General features: G+C 36.1%; 1 protein-coding gene across 1 annotated transcript in view; it reads right to left on the bottom strand.

Moving 5' to 3' along the window:
- LOC123877890 (Down syndrome cell adhesion molecule-like protein Dscam2) overlaps positions 1–16,340 on the bottom strand; it is a 77,903-nt gene that overhangs the window by 53,054 nt on the left and 8,509 nt on the right. The window contains exon 2 of the mRNA XM_045924844.1: positions 12,636–12,744. Within this exon, the coding sequence (XP_045780800.1) occupies positions 12,636–12,681 (46 nt within the window). The 5' untranslated portion in view covers positions 12,682–12,744. The remainder of the gene's footprint in view (positions 1–12,635; positions 12,745–16,340) is intronic.

The following is a 16,340-nucleotide window of genomic DNA, read 5'->3' as shown; positions in this document are numbered from 1 at the left end:
ACAATGAGGTTTTGCGTGGTTTCGCTTTATCTATAACCCTAATAAAAATAAAAAGGAATACAAGGAGTCGTGTATAATTTTTGCACGGGTCCCCGCAGGAAGTTGAAATAATACCATAAACGAGTCCGCGCACCGGGGGACTGGCCGCAATCTTGAATAAGTTATGGAACTTTTAAAAACTTCTACACGGCCATTCTGACTTAACGATAGGACTTTTGCTTTTCTTTTCCTGACTTTAAGGAATACCTTCCTTATTTTTAATGAATTTAAACAAAAAGTTAACCAGCTATGTTTATTTTTCAATTGGCTGTACAGCGGGGTTGTGGCATTGTATTGATATATTTTATTGAATTTTCGCAGTACAATTCAATGTTTCAAATAGTAATTGTTGTTTTTATATTTGCAGAATGGTAGTTTTTATATTTGAATGTATTTATAATGGTAAGTATACGAATAAAACTTTTTAGTTTCCTTTGAGTTTTATTTACATTACATAGTTTGTAACATAGTTTTTAAGTAAATAGAACAATGAAATGAATAAATTTTATTTGATTTTAATTTAATTTTTCCTGTTGTTTAGTGTTGTAGCGTTGAATAGAATACTCTAAAGTTACTTTGCGGGAGCCCATGATATACATAGAACTACAAGCTTAATTAGCCATAATACACCAAAACAGACAAATAACGTGCAGCATCGCCCACTCCTAAAAAAAACAGATAAATCAAGCAATACGCGCCACCAGAACATGAACACTCAAATCTTCTAGAAAACCCTACGTTTGAAACTCCAATACCGGAGCACCTTCGGGCAGAGGGTGTAGATTCCACAATTTAGTTTTTATCAAAATAATACTGAATCTTGGATCAATATTTTTTGATAATTGTATAATGAATACCTAAAATAGAGCAAGCAATTGAAGAGAATTTAATCACCTTGCAGAAGCACAATATACAATTATAATAAAGACACGCCAAACAGATACGCTTGACAAAAATATAGTGTCCGTATATTTGCGAATGAATTGTGAGCGCGAGGGTTATTACCTGTATCGCCGCATCCTCGAGAATAACAACCAGAACTACGCCTAGGGTTGGCGAGTTATTTTATATAAATGCCATTCATTTTAAAATTTTATCTTATCTTAAAATACAGAGGTCAAAATGTAACAAGTATAGAATTAGAATTTTTCCAAATAAAAACAGAATTTCAACTATTTATTTGTTCGTTCAATGAGTTTGGTATTTGAATGGTATAAACAATAGTAAAGTTCCAAAATTTTGCATGTGACTATTATTTGCAAGATAAAATTTAAACAGTTATTTAAATATTATTAGAAACAGTCCCAAAGACAATACCCAAAACAGTTATATCGTAGATTTGACAAAAATATAGCGACCATTATTTTGTGAATGAATTGTGAGTGCGAGGGTTATTACCTGTATCGCCGCATCCTCGGGGGATAGCGGCCAGAACCACGGCTAGGGTTGGCGACCGTATAAACCTTTAACTCGAATTACAAAAGCGACGCGTTTCAAATTCTAAATTTATTATACATTGAAATTGAATACAAAATTCATATATATGTATAAGCAATGAAGAAATTAATAATAATAAACACAACGCCACACGTGTTGATTCACATTGTGACGAGTTGTTGGGTATTTTATTGTAAATCTGACAAAAAATCCTTTTAGAATACTAAACTTTGTATTGAAGGAACGCTGTTGTAATGTTCGGCTACTAGGTTAATTTTATTTCCAATATTTTTTTATGATTCCCAAGAGTTTTCAAATTCAGATATTAATAAAAGCTCGTTCTTGTTAAGTATTTTATTTTTGGGTAAACATTTTTTACGAAAAAAGAAAAGAATCAAACTCTATTGTCCTATATCTATCTATTATGTTTATGCAGTAAATAAAATTGTTAGATCATTTTAAATTATATCGATAGTTAAATTATATCAATATTGAGAGTTCCTTTGTTGTTAATTATTGATTGAGCCTCGGAGAGCACTTTAAGACGATCGTCCCGGTTACTATGCCTAGCATCGGAATATAACTGAATTGAAATAGTACGTGGAATCATACGAGGAAGATTCTGGGAGCCCAGCGAATACATATCAACCAAAAAGATTACCAACATGTGAATAATAGAAGAAGACACGTTTATATTATGATAATCAACTAGCTGACCCACCCCGGTTTTGCTCGAGTAGAACTTTTGCAAATCTATGAGAAAGAAGAATTTTTTAAAAAAGATTAAAAAAGATTTGAAAAATATTTATTTATTTCAAATCTTCTTTAAAATTTTGATTCCCATAGACAACATCTAAAATGAAAAATGACGGAATTCCATACACACTTTCATCCTCTATTAATAATTAATCCCCTACGGATTGGATTTTTATTTATTTATTTTTTCTGAGTGCCTAAGAACCTAGCTACTATCAAAATCTTAAGTTTATAGCACCAGCGGTTTAGGCTGTGCATTGATAGATCAGTTAGTCAGTCAGGATAAGCGTTTTTAAAAGCTAGTTGAGGTTAAATAAAAGCAAATTGCTCCAATGCAATGATGTCAACCCTGACCCGTCCATAACTTCTGTGTAACTTTTACTATTGGAACAATGGCATTGTCGCGTATTTCTTGTTTTATGCGTTTAATTTATCACAAAAACACTTGCGACGCGCTCGCCATTCCAGCTCTGTTGTAATTTAAGCAATGTTTTATTTAAACAACGAAAACAGAGTTAACAAACAAAAACCCCGACTTCAGAGTGAGAAGGGCCTAGATAGTCACATAGTCTACCACGCTTGCCAAGTGCGGATTGGTATATTTCACACACCTTTGCTCGTGGCTTTAGTTTACGTAATTAATTATTACTACTATATCCTCTTACAAATCTAAAAATTCCGACCATCAAAAGGTGTACAATAAAACCTACTTTGAATAAATGATTTTGAGTTTGAGTTCGAGAACTTTATAAAGAACTCTCAAGCATATAGGTAGGATTCCTCACGATGTTTCCCTTCACCGTTAAAGCAATTAGTGATAACTCCGAAAAGAAACAAGTGCATGCCCGGGATCGAACCCATGACCTCCCGAAGAAGGCCAAAGTCTTAACCACTAGGCTATTACCGCTCCAAATAAAATACTAATATGAAACAAATGATAAAACCGGTGAAATACAAGTCGGACTCTCAAACGAAGGGTTCTGTACAAGATAATATCACTATGTGGTTTTTTTTTTAATTGCATGGTGGCCATTTTGAAATTCGCCATCTTGGTATTTTATTAGATAAATATTTGTTCTTGCAGCTGCAAAGAAATACGCCAACTCTTTACTTATTACGGTTCATGAGATACAGCTCGCTGGCAGACAGACGGACAAAAAGCGGAGGCATAGTCATCCTGTTGGAATTCTTTGGGTACAGTCCCATCTTTCTGAGTACCTGAAGTTTAAGTTTTGAATAGAATGTTGTACCTATAATTTGATAACTTTGAAGCTGAGAAAACTTTTAAGTGCAGCAACTAAATGTACCTAACTGTTATGAAGAAAAAATGTCAACAATTTCCATAACACTTTTATGAGTTTTAATCAGAGTTTCCCAACACTTTGTTGTCGAGATTAAACTTTGTGTAGAAGCAGTTTAACTTGAGAGTGTAAGTTTTAAGTTAGTTTCGATTTGCTATGCTTTTGTCGCTGTTGTTAAAATTTCTCTTAACATTAATTCTATACGTCTTGTTTATTTACACGACTGCTCAAAAACCAGTCAAGTGCGAGTCGGGCCTCGCTCTTTTAGGGTTCCGTACAAACCCTAACCTAATTACGAACATCATATTGAAAGTAAAGGAAAAAAATTGAATTTGTGATTACACCACAAAAATAATTAAAATGTGTTCATGAACAAATAATTATTATTTTCAATTTCCAAAGTAAGATAACTATACCAAGTGGGGTATCATATGAAAGGGCTTTACCTGTACATTCTAAAATAGATTTTTATTTATTTTTACACTTAAGAGTTTTTGATTTATCATGCAAAATTACGGAAAAAATCACGAGTGTGAATGCACGAGTCATGACATCTATACTAATAAATAAAATTGGAGTGTCTGTCTGTAATTTCGAAATAACTACCGCATATTAAGGTCATATGGTTATTTGAACGATACTATAACTGAATCACACGTTTTTAAAATTTTTGTCTGTCTGTCTGTTTGAAAAGGCTAATCTTGGGAACGGCTGAACCGATTTTGACGGGATTTTCACAGACAAGTAGAGAATTGACCAGGGAGTAACATAGGCAACTTTTTTAACCGACTTTTAAAAAGGGAGTTGTGTTTTTCTACCTATATACATCGAAATCTCCGAGATTTCTAAACCGATTTGCGTCATTTCTTTTTTATCGATACAGGAACTTTGCGACATTGTTTCATAAAAAAATTGGATTCCAACTCCTCAATCCTGATGCTGCAGGGGATCTGACCAATCCACGCGGGCGAAGCTGCGGGCATCAGCTAGTTGTAAATATAAAGCGATGATAGCCTTCTCATTCTGGGAGTACGCCTGTACTCAGTAGCATGCAGTTGATGGGTGGCCTTGTCCACAAGTTCAAAGTCGCTCAGCGAGCTAGGAAGCGGATGCTGCGGATAATAAATGATTGATTGATCTATCTGAGCGACAAAATCCGTAACGAGGAAATCCGTAGGAGAACCAAAGTTATATACCTACCTAACTTGGTCAGAATTCAGACATAAGCTATAGGTACCATCTTGTCGCCTATCAAACCAAATTTCCATCTAGACTTGCTACAATTGCATTAAGCTCGCTAACGTTTCCTTGGGCTCTAGGATCTAATTGTATCATCCTGTATCAAACATGGTTGTATCAGCCTGTATCACACAGTTCAAGTCGGCCATATTGAACGATCCTCGTCACATTAACAATTCAAAGTTGACCCGCTACAAAGGCAAACCTTACCTGGACGTTGGGATTGACTTAATACTGAAATCTACCTAGATCGTTTATAGCTTCAAAGAAGTTAACCTAGTGTAGGTAGAGGTACTCCTCAGCACTTTCCATACAAACCCTGGTTTGGTTCTTATTTGAATGTTCACCCATCTAACGCAATAAAAGCACGTTCTAAAAACAAATATCTGTGTCTATGTCTATAGTTTGTCACTTAGAAACGATTTTTGAAATTCCACCCCTAAGAGGGGATGGAACAATGGATTAAGTATGAAAGTCCGTTTTTTTTTTCAAGATATATCGATGTAAATTGGTATTTGGGCTTCCGGTTAAAACTGAAGAAATACGTGTCTCAGGAATTTTGGAATGCCACCTCTTTACCGAATCGTACAAATTCCACCTGATGCAATACTATGTAAGTTAATGGTAGTTATTAGAAATAGTACAGTACAGTCTTAAAAATTCATTTAACTTAATATGCTTTCATAATAAATCCACAAAACGGAAAGAAATTACACTTAATCCCAACTTCTGAACTGAATTCGGCCAAAGGATTACATCTCTTACAGCAAAGAGATAAGGCAGGATATTGTGCGAGGAAATTATGAGATTGCACGCAAAACGCATTAGCATATAAACAAGATGCGGGGCAACTTTGTATCTTTTACGAGTAGTATTTCGGTTAATGAAAGCGCTGTTACTGAACTTATTAATCCTTTAGGAGACGCGGTTAAAGAGTAACGGATATGGAATAAACATGACTTCGTAAAAATCTGCGAACATTAAATTTTTCATGGGTGCTAAATTTTGATTCCACAGTGTTGCACCAAATGACACCATTAAATTCAATTAAAGCTTGTATATTAATAAAAGTCCTATTATTAAATTACCTTATTTAAGGGGTTTGTACCTTAATGGAAAGAAACGGGACCCTAACGCATAGAGGTAACAAGTCGCTGCAGTTAGATTATATTTTACTTCCCGATGACCTTCAACCTTGAAATGAGGCACAAAGTCAACGAATTATTACTTTTTAAACCTCGTGTTTGGTTTCTAATACAAGTTCGCGTTAATGCCAGTATGGTGGGAACTAGCAATGGTAACAGATGAAGCCTCCCACAAGACAAGACAAGACCAGACCATACTAAAAACCATTGAGAAAACATAAATATCCAAATTGCCCTAGGCGGGAATCGCGTCCGGGACTTTTCACATCGCTTACTACTGCCACGGAGGTCATCAAAAGGTATTCAGGGTTAGACAATCGCTTAATGGCATAAAAACAAATGAAATTACATCGGGAACGAAACCACAGCGTTTCAAAACGTCCGAGCTTATATTTATGGAGGAATAGGTATTCCATTGTTTATGAAGAGCTTTATTCCGCCCCAACACAATACAGCACAATGGGGATACAATACAATACTTCCTCTTTAACTGTGTGTTATATTGTTGTAATTTACTTCAAGCCTAATTGTTTTTAAATGAATATAACGAACCGACTAACGAAAATCTAACGACAAAATGTTAAAGAATTTATCTTGTAATTATCCTCATTAAAATTTCCATTGAGATTTTTACAATAATTTTCCCTGTTTTCATTTTCATTGTTGCTAATTAATTATTATGATCTAACGCATTTTACATTATTTTACAGTTTAACGTAAAAATGCAAGGATTGAGATTTTATTTGTCAACTCAAAAGTCGTTCTTAAAATTGTTTGTCAATACTTAAAGTTTATTTTAAATTGGGTGACTCATGTAATTCTAATACTTTGCGTGTAAATAGTTTTGCACATTACTCAAGAACAATTTTTCAGGAGTTATAATTTTGGTTTAGTTTCAGTGATTAATTTTGAGTTGAGATAATTCAATTACACAGTCATTATTTTAATCATAATATGTTCTTTAAACTCTTTAAATTCTCATAATATCTCCGAAGCTTATATACTAAGCTCATTATTTTTTTGGTATATCAATCGTTTTTGGTCGACACATCTTATCATCGTTATGAACCTTATCTACTAGCATCTTGTTTAGTGAAAACGATTTAAGACCAACGATTTTAGACGAAGATTGCAGACAGTACACAAAGCAATATAATAATTTTTAAGTCAGTATAAGTACTGTATTTGTTACATGTTATTATTTGGTTTGGTTATTGGCTGTTTACAAAGCATAAAACACAAAAGCAGTTTGCTAAACAATTGGACTCGCAGACCTACAAACCCCGTTTATGACAACTACTTGAATCCGTTTCAGTGATGTACTTGCCAAATGTAAAATTGGCACTCGACCAAAAGTATTTAATCGTATAATGTTACTAAATATCATTGTCGTATCTAAGCTATTGTTCGGTAGCCGGCATCTTGACTCCATATTATCTAATCCATAATATTACAAATGCGAAAGCGTGTCTGTCAGTCTGCTAGCTTTTTAAGGCCTATTAGTTTAAAACTGATTTTGACAAATTCGGTACGAAAAAAGCTTGCATCCCGGAGATGCACATTGAACATAGGCTAATTTTGACCACGAAAAATCAAAGAGATCTTACGAGATTTTTGAAAATCTAAACCTATGCGAACACAGCTGTTGTAGGCATCATGTCCTCCCGACCGAATTCGGCCAGGCAGCCAATCTCTATAGAGATTAGCCAACAACGCGGGAGATCTTATAGTGCAAACACAGGTACACTTTCTATTCCCTTACTCTCAAAGCCCGATGGGTCGGAAGTTCAACACGACCGGAGAGAGATCAGGCGTAGAACCGTCGGCTTTACGTACTCTCCAACGCACGGGGTGAAACACTGTCAACTTCCCAACTCCGGTCTAGTAGTAATAGTAGGCGACAGATCGGGATGGCCCGCATACCCGCAGAACCCCTGCGCCCGCGATAACCCAGTGCGGGATAGCACGGGTGACGTGTGGGTGTGCAGGGCGTCCCCCGCCTCATACCCCCATCGCCATGTCGACCTGTCGTGTACTTATACCTACTAAGCCTAACTTAGCCAATAATAGGTAAATAATAATATTTGTATATTTTATAACACCTACGATATATAAAGTGTGAACATTACCCTGGCTTCCTCATCTGTGCGGTGGCTGGCTCCAATTTACATTTTAATTTGCCCCGGGTCCGATGACGTCACGCGCCGCGCGGAATATGTTTGTTTTATACAAACAACGCCAATTTGGCCTCTATTCAATCACATAAAAAACGAACAACGCGGAATTTACGGATTGACTCTTTTAAAACAAACTGATCAAATATTTTCTGCCATAAATGGCTGATATTTTCTGACACAATATGGCTTGAGCCATGTAAAGGTCTGCACCCTTTATCAGGGCAGAAAGAAATAGAAGAAAAAGATAAACGAAAGAAAAAGATTATTTTTTGTCAGCACCAGGAATAGCGGGGCCGCCGGGGACTAGCTTGACCTTGTTCCACTTCCCATTACTTACAAGGTTTTGCCCAGCTAAACAGGGCTAAACTGTCGCTGCTGCCCGATACCGGCTTGTGCCATTTATCCAGTCCAGCCAATTTGTATTCCAAACGAGTTGTAGGGAGCCGCTGGATTCAGGCGGCGCAAGACCGTGTCGTATAGAAATCCCTACAAGACACCTATGTCTACAGACTGACGATGATGATGATGATGGTTTGAAAATTTTACGTAACAAATGGTACAAAATAAACCAGAAAACTAACAGTATGCTGAACTTAACATTGTAAAACTAAAAAATAATGGTTAGTGACGTTTTATTTTTAACCCCCGACCCAAAAAGAGGGGTGTTATAAGTTTGACGTGTGTATCTGTGTATCTGTGTATCTGTGTATCTGTGTATCTGTGTATCTGTCTGTGGCCTCGTAGCGCCTAAACGAATGAACCGATTTTAATTTAGTTTTTTTTGTTTGAAAGGTGGCTTGATCGAGAGTGTTCTTAGCTATAATCCAAAAAAATTGGTTCAGCCGTTTGGAAGTTATCAGCTCTTTTCTGGTTTTCTTATTACTTTTATCCCAGGGCCCCCAGAGGTTACGTATTTTCTGACAAAGGAAATATGTACGATTGAGTAGTGTTAGTAAGTACTAAGAAGGCATGCCTAGCCTACCTGCTAGCTTGCTTAGACGGCCAATTTTCAGGTATCTGATACTCAAGGTACATAAAAACATAACTTACCTCACGTAAATTCTCCAAGCTGATTTTTACGTATATTTTAGGCAATATCCTTAAAAATAAGTCGCCAATACTCCCAGACACTTCCCGCGTCGGCCGTATTGCTTTGCAGACGCTTTAAAGCTCCCAAAATAAGTAATTACTTAACTGCACGTAAATTCTGATGCTCCATTTTTATAAATGTCCACCAGACAACTATTTTAAAACCTTTTACAAGAAGACAGACCGATCCAGAGGGCCAATCATCCCCTAAATTCAATTTTAATGCCTCTGTGAGTTTGAGCGCGAGGGCATTATCTACGCGCATGAGACTGAGTGAGACATGTATTAGGATATATTGACTTCTCTCTCACTCTCTTATAGTTTACTTATGTCAATTAATTATTAATATTAAAAAAATCGGCTAAAAATTAAAAAAAATTGGAGAATTTACGTGAGTTAAGTAATGTTTTTATGTACTTTGATTACCTGATACCTGAAAATTGGCCGTCTAAGCAAGCTAGCAGGTCTGTAGGCATGCGTTCTTAGTACATACTAACACTACTCAATCGTCCACATTTCGTTCGTCAGAAAATACGTGACGGCTGGTGGCCCTGGGATCTTTCACTATTGTAACAGAGGTTCATATTAATATTATGTCAATTGACAAATGTCAATAAGATGGACGTTGCCTAGATACATAATTATTTATTTGAAAATAATGTTTTGGAAAACTCCGATACTTTGGATCGTAGGCGCGGAGATTCTAATTTATAAAATATTATAATCACAGTTAAACGAGAAAACATCAATTCAATTATAATATACAACAGTCAACCAAAGGCCACGAACAATCAACCCAAACCCAAACCATAGTCAAACTATTTTTAGGGTTCAGTAGGTATCTGTAGAGGTGTGCATGGCACCATTAAATATCGTAGAAGGCGATGACCCTCCGCGCGGCTGAGGTTCCCGCTTTGTAGTCGCTTTATTGCGCAGGATGATGCATTAGGCGCACCTTCTTTTATCTGCTTGAACTCAGCTTATTTACTTTGACAAAATACGTTTAAAATTCATCATCATCAGGATCAACCCATCGCCGGCTCACTACTGAGCACAAGTCTCCTCTCAGAATGAGAAGCTACCACACTGGCCAAGCACGTATTGGCAGACCTCACGCACCTTTGAGGGAGTATTATGGCCAACTCTCAAGCATGCAGGTTTCCTGACGGTGTTTTCCTTCATCACTTCGTCGTCTGTCTGTGTGTCCGTCTGTCGCATCTTTCAAGAGAATCAAAACTTATAAATTGGATACTTCCTGTTTACCTAGAATCATGAAAGGCAGGTAGCAATATCTTATAGCCCAAGCACTCTATTCCTGTGGCCCAAGTAAAGAGAAAAATCCGACAACTGAATTGTCATTACATAAAAAAAAAAACTTGTACGGAACTCTTCATGTGTGAGGCAGACTCGCACTTGACCGGTTTTTGAAAGTTATGTCAAATAAAAATTTGACATGCAATAACAAACAAAATGACATACAGGCCACTTTATTCCTTATTTCATCGGGTGAAAGTCGATTTCAATTTAATCGTATATCTTAAAAAAAACGAACTATTATACGACTACGTAAAATGGGTACATTTTTAAAGCAACGACATGTTAGAAACAGATATTTCGTTTTGGTCGTGTTAAACTATGTGAGTCATTCAGATATTTCTTGATTTAGTGATGTTCGGTCAAAAATATTTTTAACGTATTAACATAACATTGATGTTACTTTTGAAGAGATATTAGCTGCCTTATTGGGTTTATATTATTATAGAAATTGGGTTTTAGAATGGCACAAATAAACGGTAATTTATGCATAAAAGTTTAAAAAGCGTGAAATAAAAATTAAATTAAAAATTTAAAAAACCCCCGACACATAAACCTCTAAAAAGTAAAAAAATAATAGGTAAGTATGTATGGGCCCTTTAAGAATAGTATAAATAGTAAAGTTTTTATCCAAGCGTTCGTTGCGTCGGGGGACCGCTAAAGACTATTCTTTCTACAACAGATGACTTTCATAGTTTATGATAGGTAGCGGTCTCTCGACGCAACGAACGCTTGGATAAAAACTTTACTATTTATACTATTCTTAAAGGGCCCATACATACTTACCTATTATTTTTTTACTTTTTAGAGGTTTATGTGTCGGGGGTTTTTTAAATTTTTAATTTAATTTTTTTACTGCATATAAATATGACTGCAGTCCAAATATACTGTTGCAGATGCCGAGGAATATAATAACATTTACGAATACAGGACTTCCTGACAGGATTGTATTAACTTTTAAATTAATTTTCTGTATAATCCAATTTATGAAATTTGTTGGAACGGTCTGCAAGCCAATACAGAATAATATTATGTACTTAAGTAATTATTTTTTTGATTAATTTTTGCAGATAAATAATAATCAGAGTTGTCTTATAGAAACCTACTAAATGTTTAATCATATTCGGAGAGTGTGCTAAGGACCTATTTGATCTGGTTCCTTCCTCGACATTATACCTACTGTAAGTAGGCCCACGAGAAAGATCTGCTTTCCTACATATAATTAGTCAATATTCCCCCAATATAGAATGTCCTTCCGGCTCCCGTTTTCCCAGCTAATTGCAATATTGGGGCCTTAAAAAAGAGTAAATAGATACCTTCTAGACAGGCGCACTCCGCCTTAGGCTGGATCATCGTCTACTAATTATGTGTTTTTTTATAAAGATAAATGCTTCTCAATTACTTGTTCACTTAGTAGAACTTTTAATAAGCGATGAATAAAGGTTTTGTTGGAGAAATATTTTGGTATCTAAATAAAGTAAGCGCTCACACGAGCACTCGCGAGCCGTGGAGCAGAAAAACCGTTTCAAATGTCAGGATAAATGTACGCGTAACGAACCAAGGCGGTGGGGAGTGAGCTCCTTCGCTACTTTTATTGAGTTTCCTATTCTCCCTTATAATATGAGAAATTTAATAACTGGCGCCCCTTACTCGTATATTATGAGGTCGGTTTTGTGCCTGATATTATAATGAAAATATGAATATTTTGTAACGAGACTTTGCTCTTATTTGTACTTACAGAAAAGTGTGACAGTCTAGCATCAAATACGATTATGATACGTCTTTATTATACAAATAATGGATAAGGTTGTTAAGAACGCTTTTGCCAAAAGGGCAGAATATTTTGTAATAGTGATTTAAAGGGAGTGCCTCATAAATATACCTGAGTTAGGACCAATCTGTTATAGATGTATCAAAAAAATACTGAGCCCATAGCGTGATACCCATGGGAGATATGAGGACACCAATGTAACAATCCTGCAGAACTGAACTCGTACAAACTTCTAACTCGAAGGACTGTTTGAAAGTAGCAGAGACAATGAAAGAACCTATGGCACTAACTAATTGATACTAAATATCTAACTCTTTATTCATGTTATCATAATATGATTTATGATAGAAATGTATAAAATACTCACCCATGGCAAGGAGTATGGTGAAGGTGGAGACCCACCAAGAGCACATTGTGGCCGCGTCAGTTCCTGGTCACATCATTGATTGTAGCGTCATGTCTACGGCCCGATAACTCTGTGGAAAAGAGAACAGTTATTAGGAAAAGTGCTACAATCCAAACTTTGATGACCACCCCAGTGCAGTAATGGCACTTGATTATGTAAGTTAGAATCCATGGGATTCTATCATATGGGATGAATCATCATGAATTATCTGTGGTCTAGTCTGCTGAAAAACTTCGATCGTTACTAGTTACCATCCTACTTACAAAGACGATGCCCAGTTATTTAGTACAATACCATATGGAAATCTATTAAGGTTAGCGATTAAATTAAACCATACTACCTCTTCCAAGTTAGTTCCCTTCCATCTACATTATGTGAGATCGCATAAAACATCTGTTATCCCAGATGTTTTATGCGATCTCACCTGGATGACTAAACGTATCAAAGATGAAGTGATTGGTTACTGGACACACTTAAAATTATAGGAGGACAAGGAATGTATAGGTAAGACATATCATTATATGTAATACAAAATATACAGAACTAGCGACATAGCTATTACAATCATCGTAGGGATCTCAATTTTTAAAATAAAGGGATCTCAATTTTTTAAATAAAATATACCCTACGTCACTTAGGAATAATGTAGCTTTCTACTGGTGAAAGAATACTTGAAATCGGTTCTAGAAATTACAACAAACATACAAACTTTACCTCTTTAGAATATTAGTGTAGATATGTATGGTTTTGAATTAAACTTATTTGAACAAAAAGAAGGTAATATAACCAGGTTGTTTATAAAGTCAAATTATATTATCAGAATGCTGTTATAAACGGACCCAATTATAAAAATGTTAAATTTAACATTGCGTCATGCGGCCGTTACGTGAGAAAGCGTGAATTTTAAATTACACAGTTTATTTCGCATATTCTCAGAATAATGTTATTCAAACAGTTAAAATAAATAGGAGGCGGAAAATAAAATCACATTTCGGAATGCGTTGGAATTTTTTGTGTCCTGAAATCCAGAGATTTTGTCTACTAGAAAAAAACCGGTTAAGTGCGTGTTGGCCCACGCGCAGAGTAAGGTTCCGTAGTTGCTCGTCAAAATATACTTAGCAACTTAAAGCATAATATTTCGCAAACAGATCCCTGAATCGAAAAATGGTTTTTAATTTACCACTAAGGTAAATATATCCGCGAGATTAATATTATGTATCATCATGATCAAACCATCGCAAACCGGCTACAGCTGACCACAGGTCTCTTCATAGAATGAGAAAAATTTAGGTCATAGTTCACACCGCTAGCGTAGTGTAGATCAGCAGACCTCACACCTTTGAGAACATTATAGAAAACTCTCAGGCATGCAGGTTTCCTCACTAATATAATAATAGGCTGAAATAATATAATCTTCTAGGCTGCATCATCACTTGCTAGCAGATCTGATTGCAGCCAAGCGCTAGTCTACAAACTAAAAAAAACTTATAGTCTCTGAGCTAACCCGCGGACGCCAGACAGACGGACATGGCAAAACTATAAGGGTTCTTTTTTTCTACGGAACCCTAAAAAATGTTACTGAGCTAATGGAGAGCCTTAATCAGATTTGTCAGAGCTGTTTCACGAATAGCTCCCCCTTATTATATCTCGTTAAGGCGATGCATAATTGATTCGAAGGTACGGAGAGAACTCACTCCGCTAAATATTTCAAAGATTTTTGTCCATATTCTCTGGATCGTACCGAGGTGAATTCTGCCTTCGAATAAGTTAAAAACCGGTCAACTTTAGGCCATAGCCCGCCACTCTGGCCTATTTTTTTTTACAGACTAGCGCTTGGCTGCAATCAGACCTGCTAGCATGTGATGATGCAGCCTAAGATGGAGCGCGCTTGCCTAGAAGTTACCTATTCTCTCTTGACTTGAAGGTGCCCCTATTAAAAGTGGAGGGGAAAATATATAAATCACACTAATATTATAAAGGCGAAAGTTTGTATGTGTGTGTGTGTGTGTGTGTGTGTGTGTGTGTGTGTGTATGTTTGTTACTCCTTCACGCAAAAACTACTGGACGGATTTGGCTGAAATTCGGAATGGAGATAGATAATATCCTGGATTAGCGCATAGGCTACTTTTTATCCCGGAAAACCAAAGAGTTCCCACGGGATTTCGGAAAAACTAAATCCACGCGGACGAAGTCGCGGGCGTCAGCTAGTTATATTTAAATATGAATAGATGGATAATAAAATAAAGATAAATATTACATATAAATGCGAACTTGACGTATTCACACACATTTGCCTTATTTTTGCTTAGAACGTACAACGTAACATCGAAAGATTAGAGGTGCGTGCCCGGGATCGAACCTTCGACCTCCCGAATAGAAGACGTCTTAACTATATGCTATCAGAGAGAAACGTGATAAATCAATATTATATTTTAGTAGTAACAGGATCTAAAGGCTCGACTCTTAGAATGATTTCTAAGGGTCGACCTTGATACAACCCGTAGGCATTTGTATTAATTACTGGGCCGAAAACATTCAAATCAATATTCTGTGTAACGACAGACCTCTGTAATACTATCATCTATCTTTTATTGTCTAAATAAATATAAAATAAGTATAGTAGGTATATAAGTGGGAAAGGCGAAGGTGAAGGTACCAATGTAATACCTAATAACTGTGTTATATTCACACCTGTATGAAAACCTGTATCACCAAATAAATAAAATTGAATTGAATTGAAAAAATATTGGACGGGTCGGGCTGAAAGTACCTGTTATGACGTAGACAGTCGCTAAGAAAGGTTTTTGAAAATTCAACCCCTAAGGGGATTAAATCGGGTTTTTAAATATGTGCTGGCCGCGTTTGGAGCCCTTATAGCTTTCGTTTTAACTTAATTAATTATCACCACTACATTATTGTTTGTTAGTCAGAAAGTATACAATAGTACCCAATTCGAATAAATGACTTTGACTTGAAACGTAGGACCTTTTAAACCTATAACATTTAAAATGAAACGTTACAAAGTCGTAAAGTTCAAGAAGGTCGCGCAAACAATTCCAACTAGGTTTCAAGATAAAAATTTTGAGCGTAAAATTCTTTGACGACTTTTTAAAGTAGCGGCTGCGTTGATAAATGTAACTCGACGAACTCGCAGGATAAGAGTCGCCTTAATTTTACTCCCGCCGGTTTTACGAGGGGGAAATTTATATGGCCTGCCGGGCTTACTTGTACGTCGACGGCTGGCACGAGTAGCTGGAATAGCTGTTTTATACTATCCCAGTTACTGGGTCTAGTGACTCCTTCTACTCGTATAGCTAGCATTTATTTACGTATAGATAGCGTAATAACAATTAAGCAGTGCATACTCTAGAAATCCTAAAAAATATATCTCTGTGCGTCGTTTTCCTGATTTCTGAGGGACGTGACTCTTTCGATTAATCATTATTATTTTTGAGGTGTATTCTCAAATTCTTCCGCATGGAGGAGAATACATTTCATATTTTTAACCCCCGACCCAAAAAGAGGGGTTTTAAGAGGGATAATATAAGTTCGACATGTGTATCTGTGTAGATACACAGATACACAGATACACAGACACACAGATACACACGTCAAACTTATAGCACCCCTCTTTTTGGATCCGGGGTTAAAAACTTCTTACTTAAA

The sequence above is a fragment of the Maniola jurtina genome, chromosome 2 (genome assembly GCF_905333055.1).
Source record: "Maniola jurtina chromosome 2, ilManJurt1.1, whole genome shotgun sequence".
Taxonomy (NCBI): domain Eukaryota; kingdom Metazoa; phylum Arthropoda; class Insecta; order Lepidoptera; family Nymphalidae; genus Maniola; species Maniola jurtina.
This window is presented reverse-complemented; position numbering and strand designations above follow the sequence as displayed.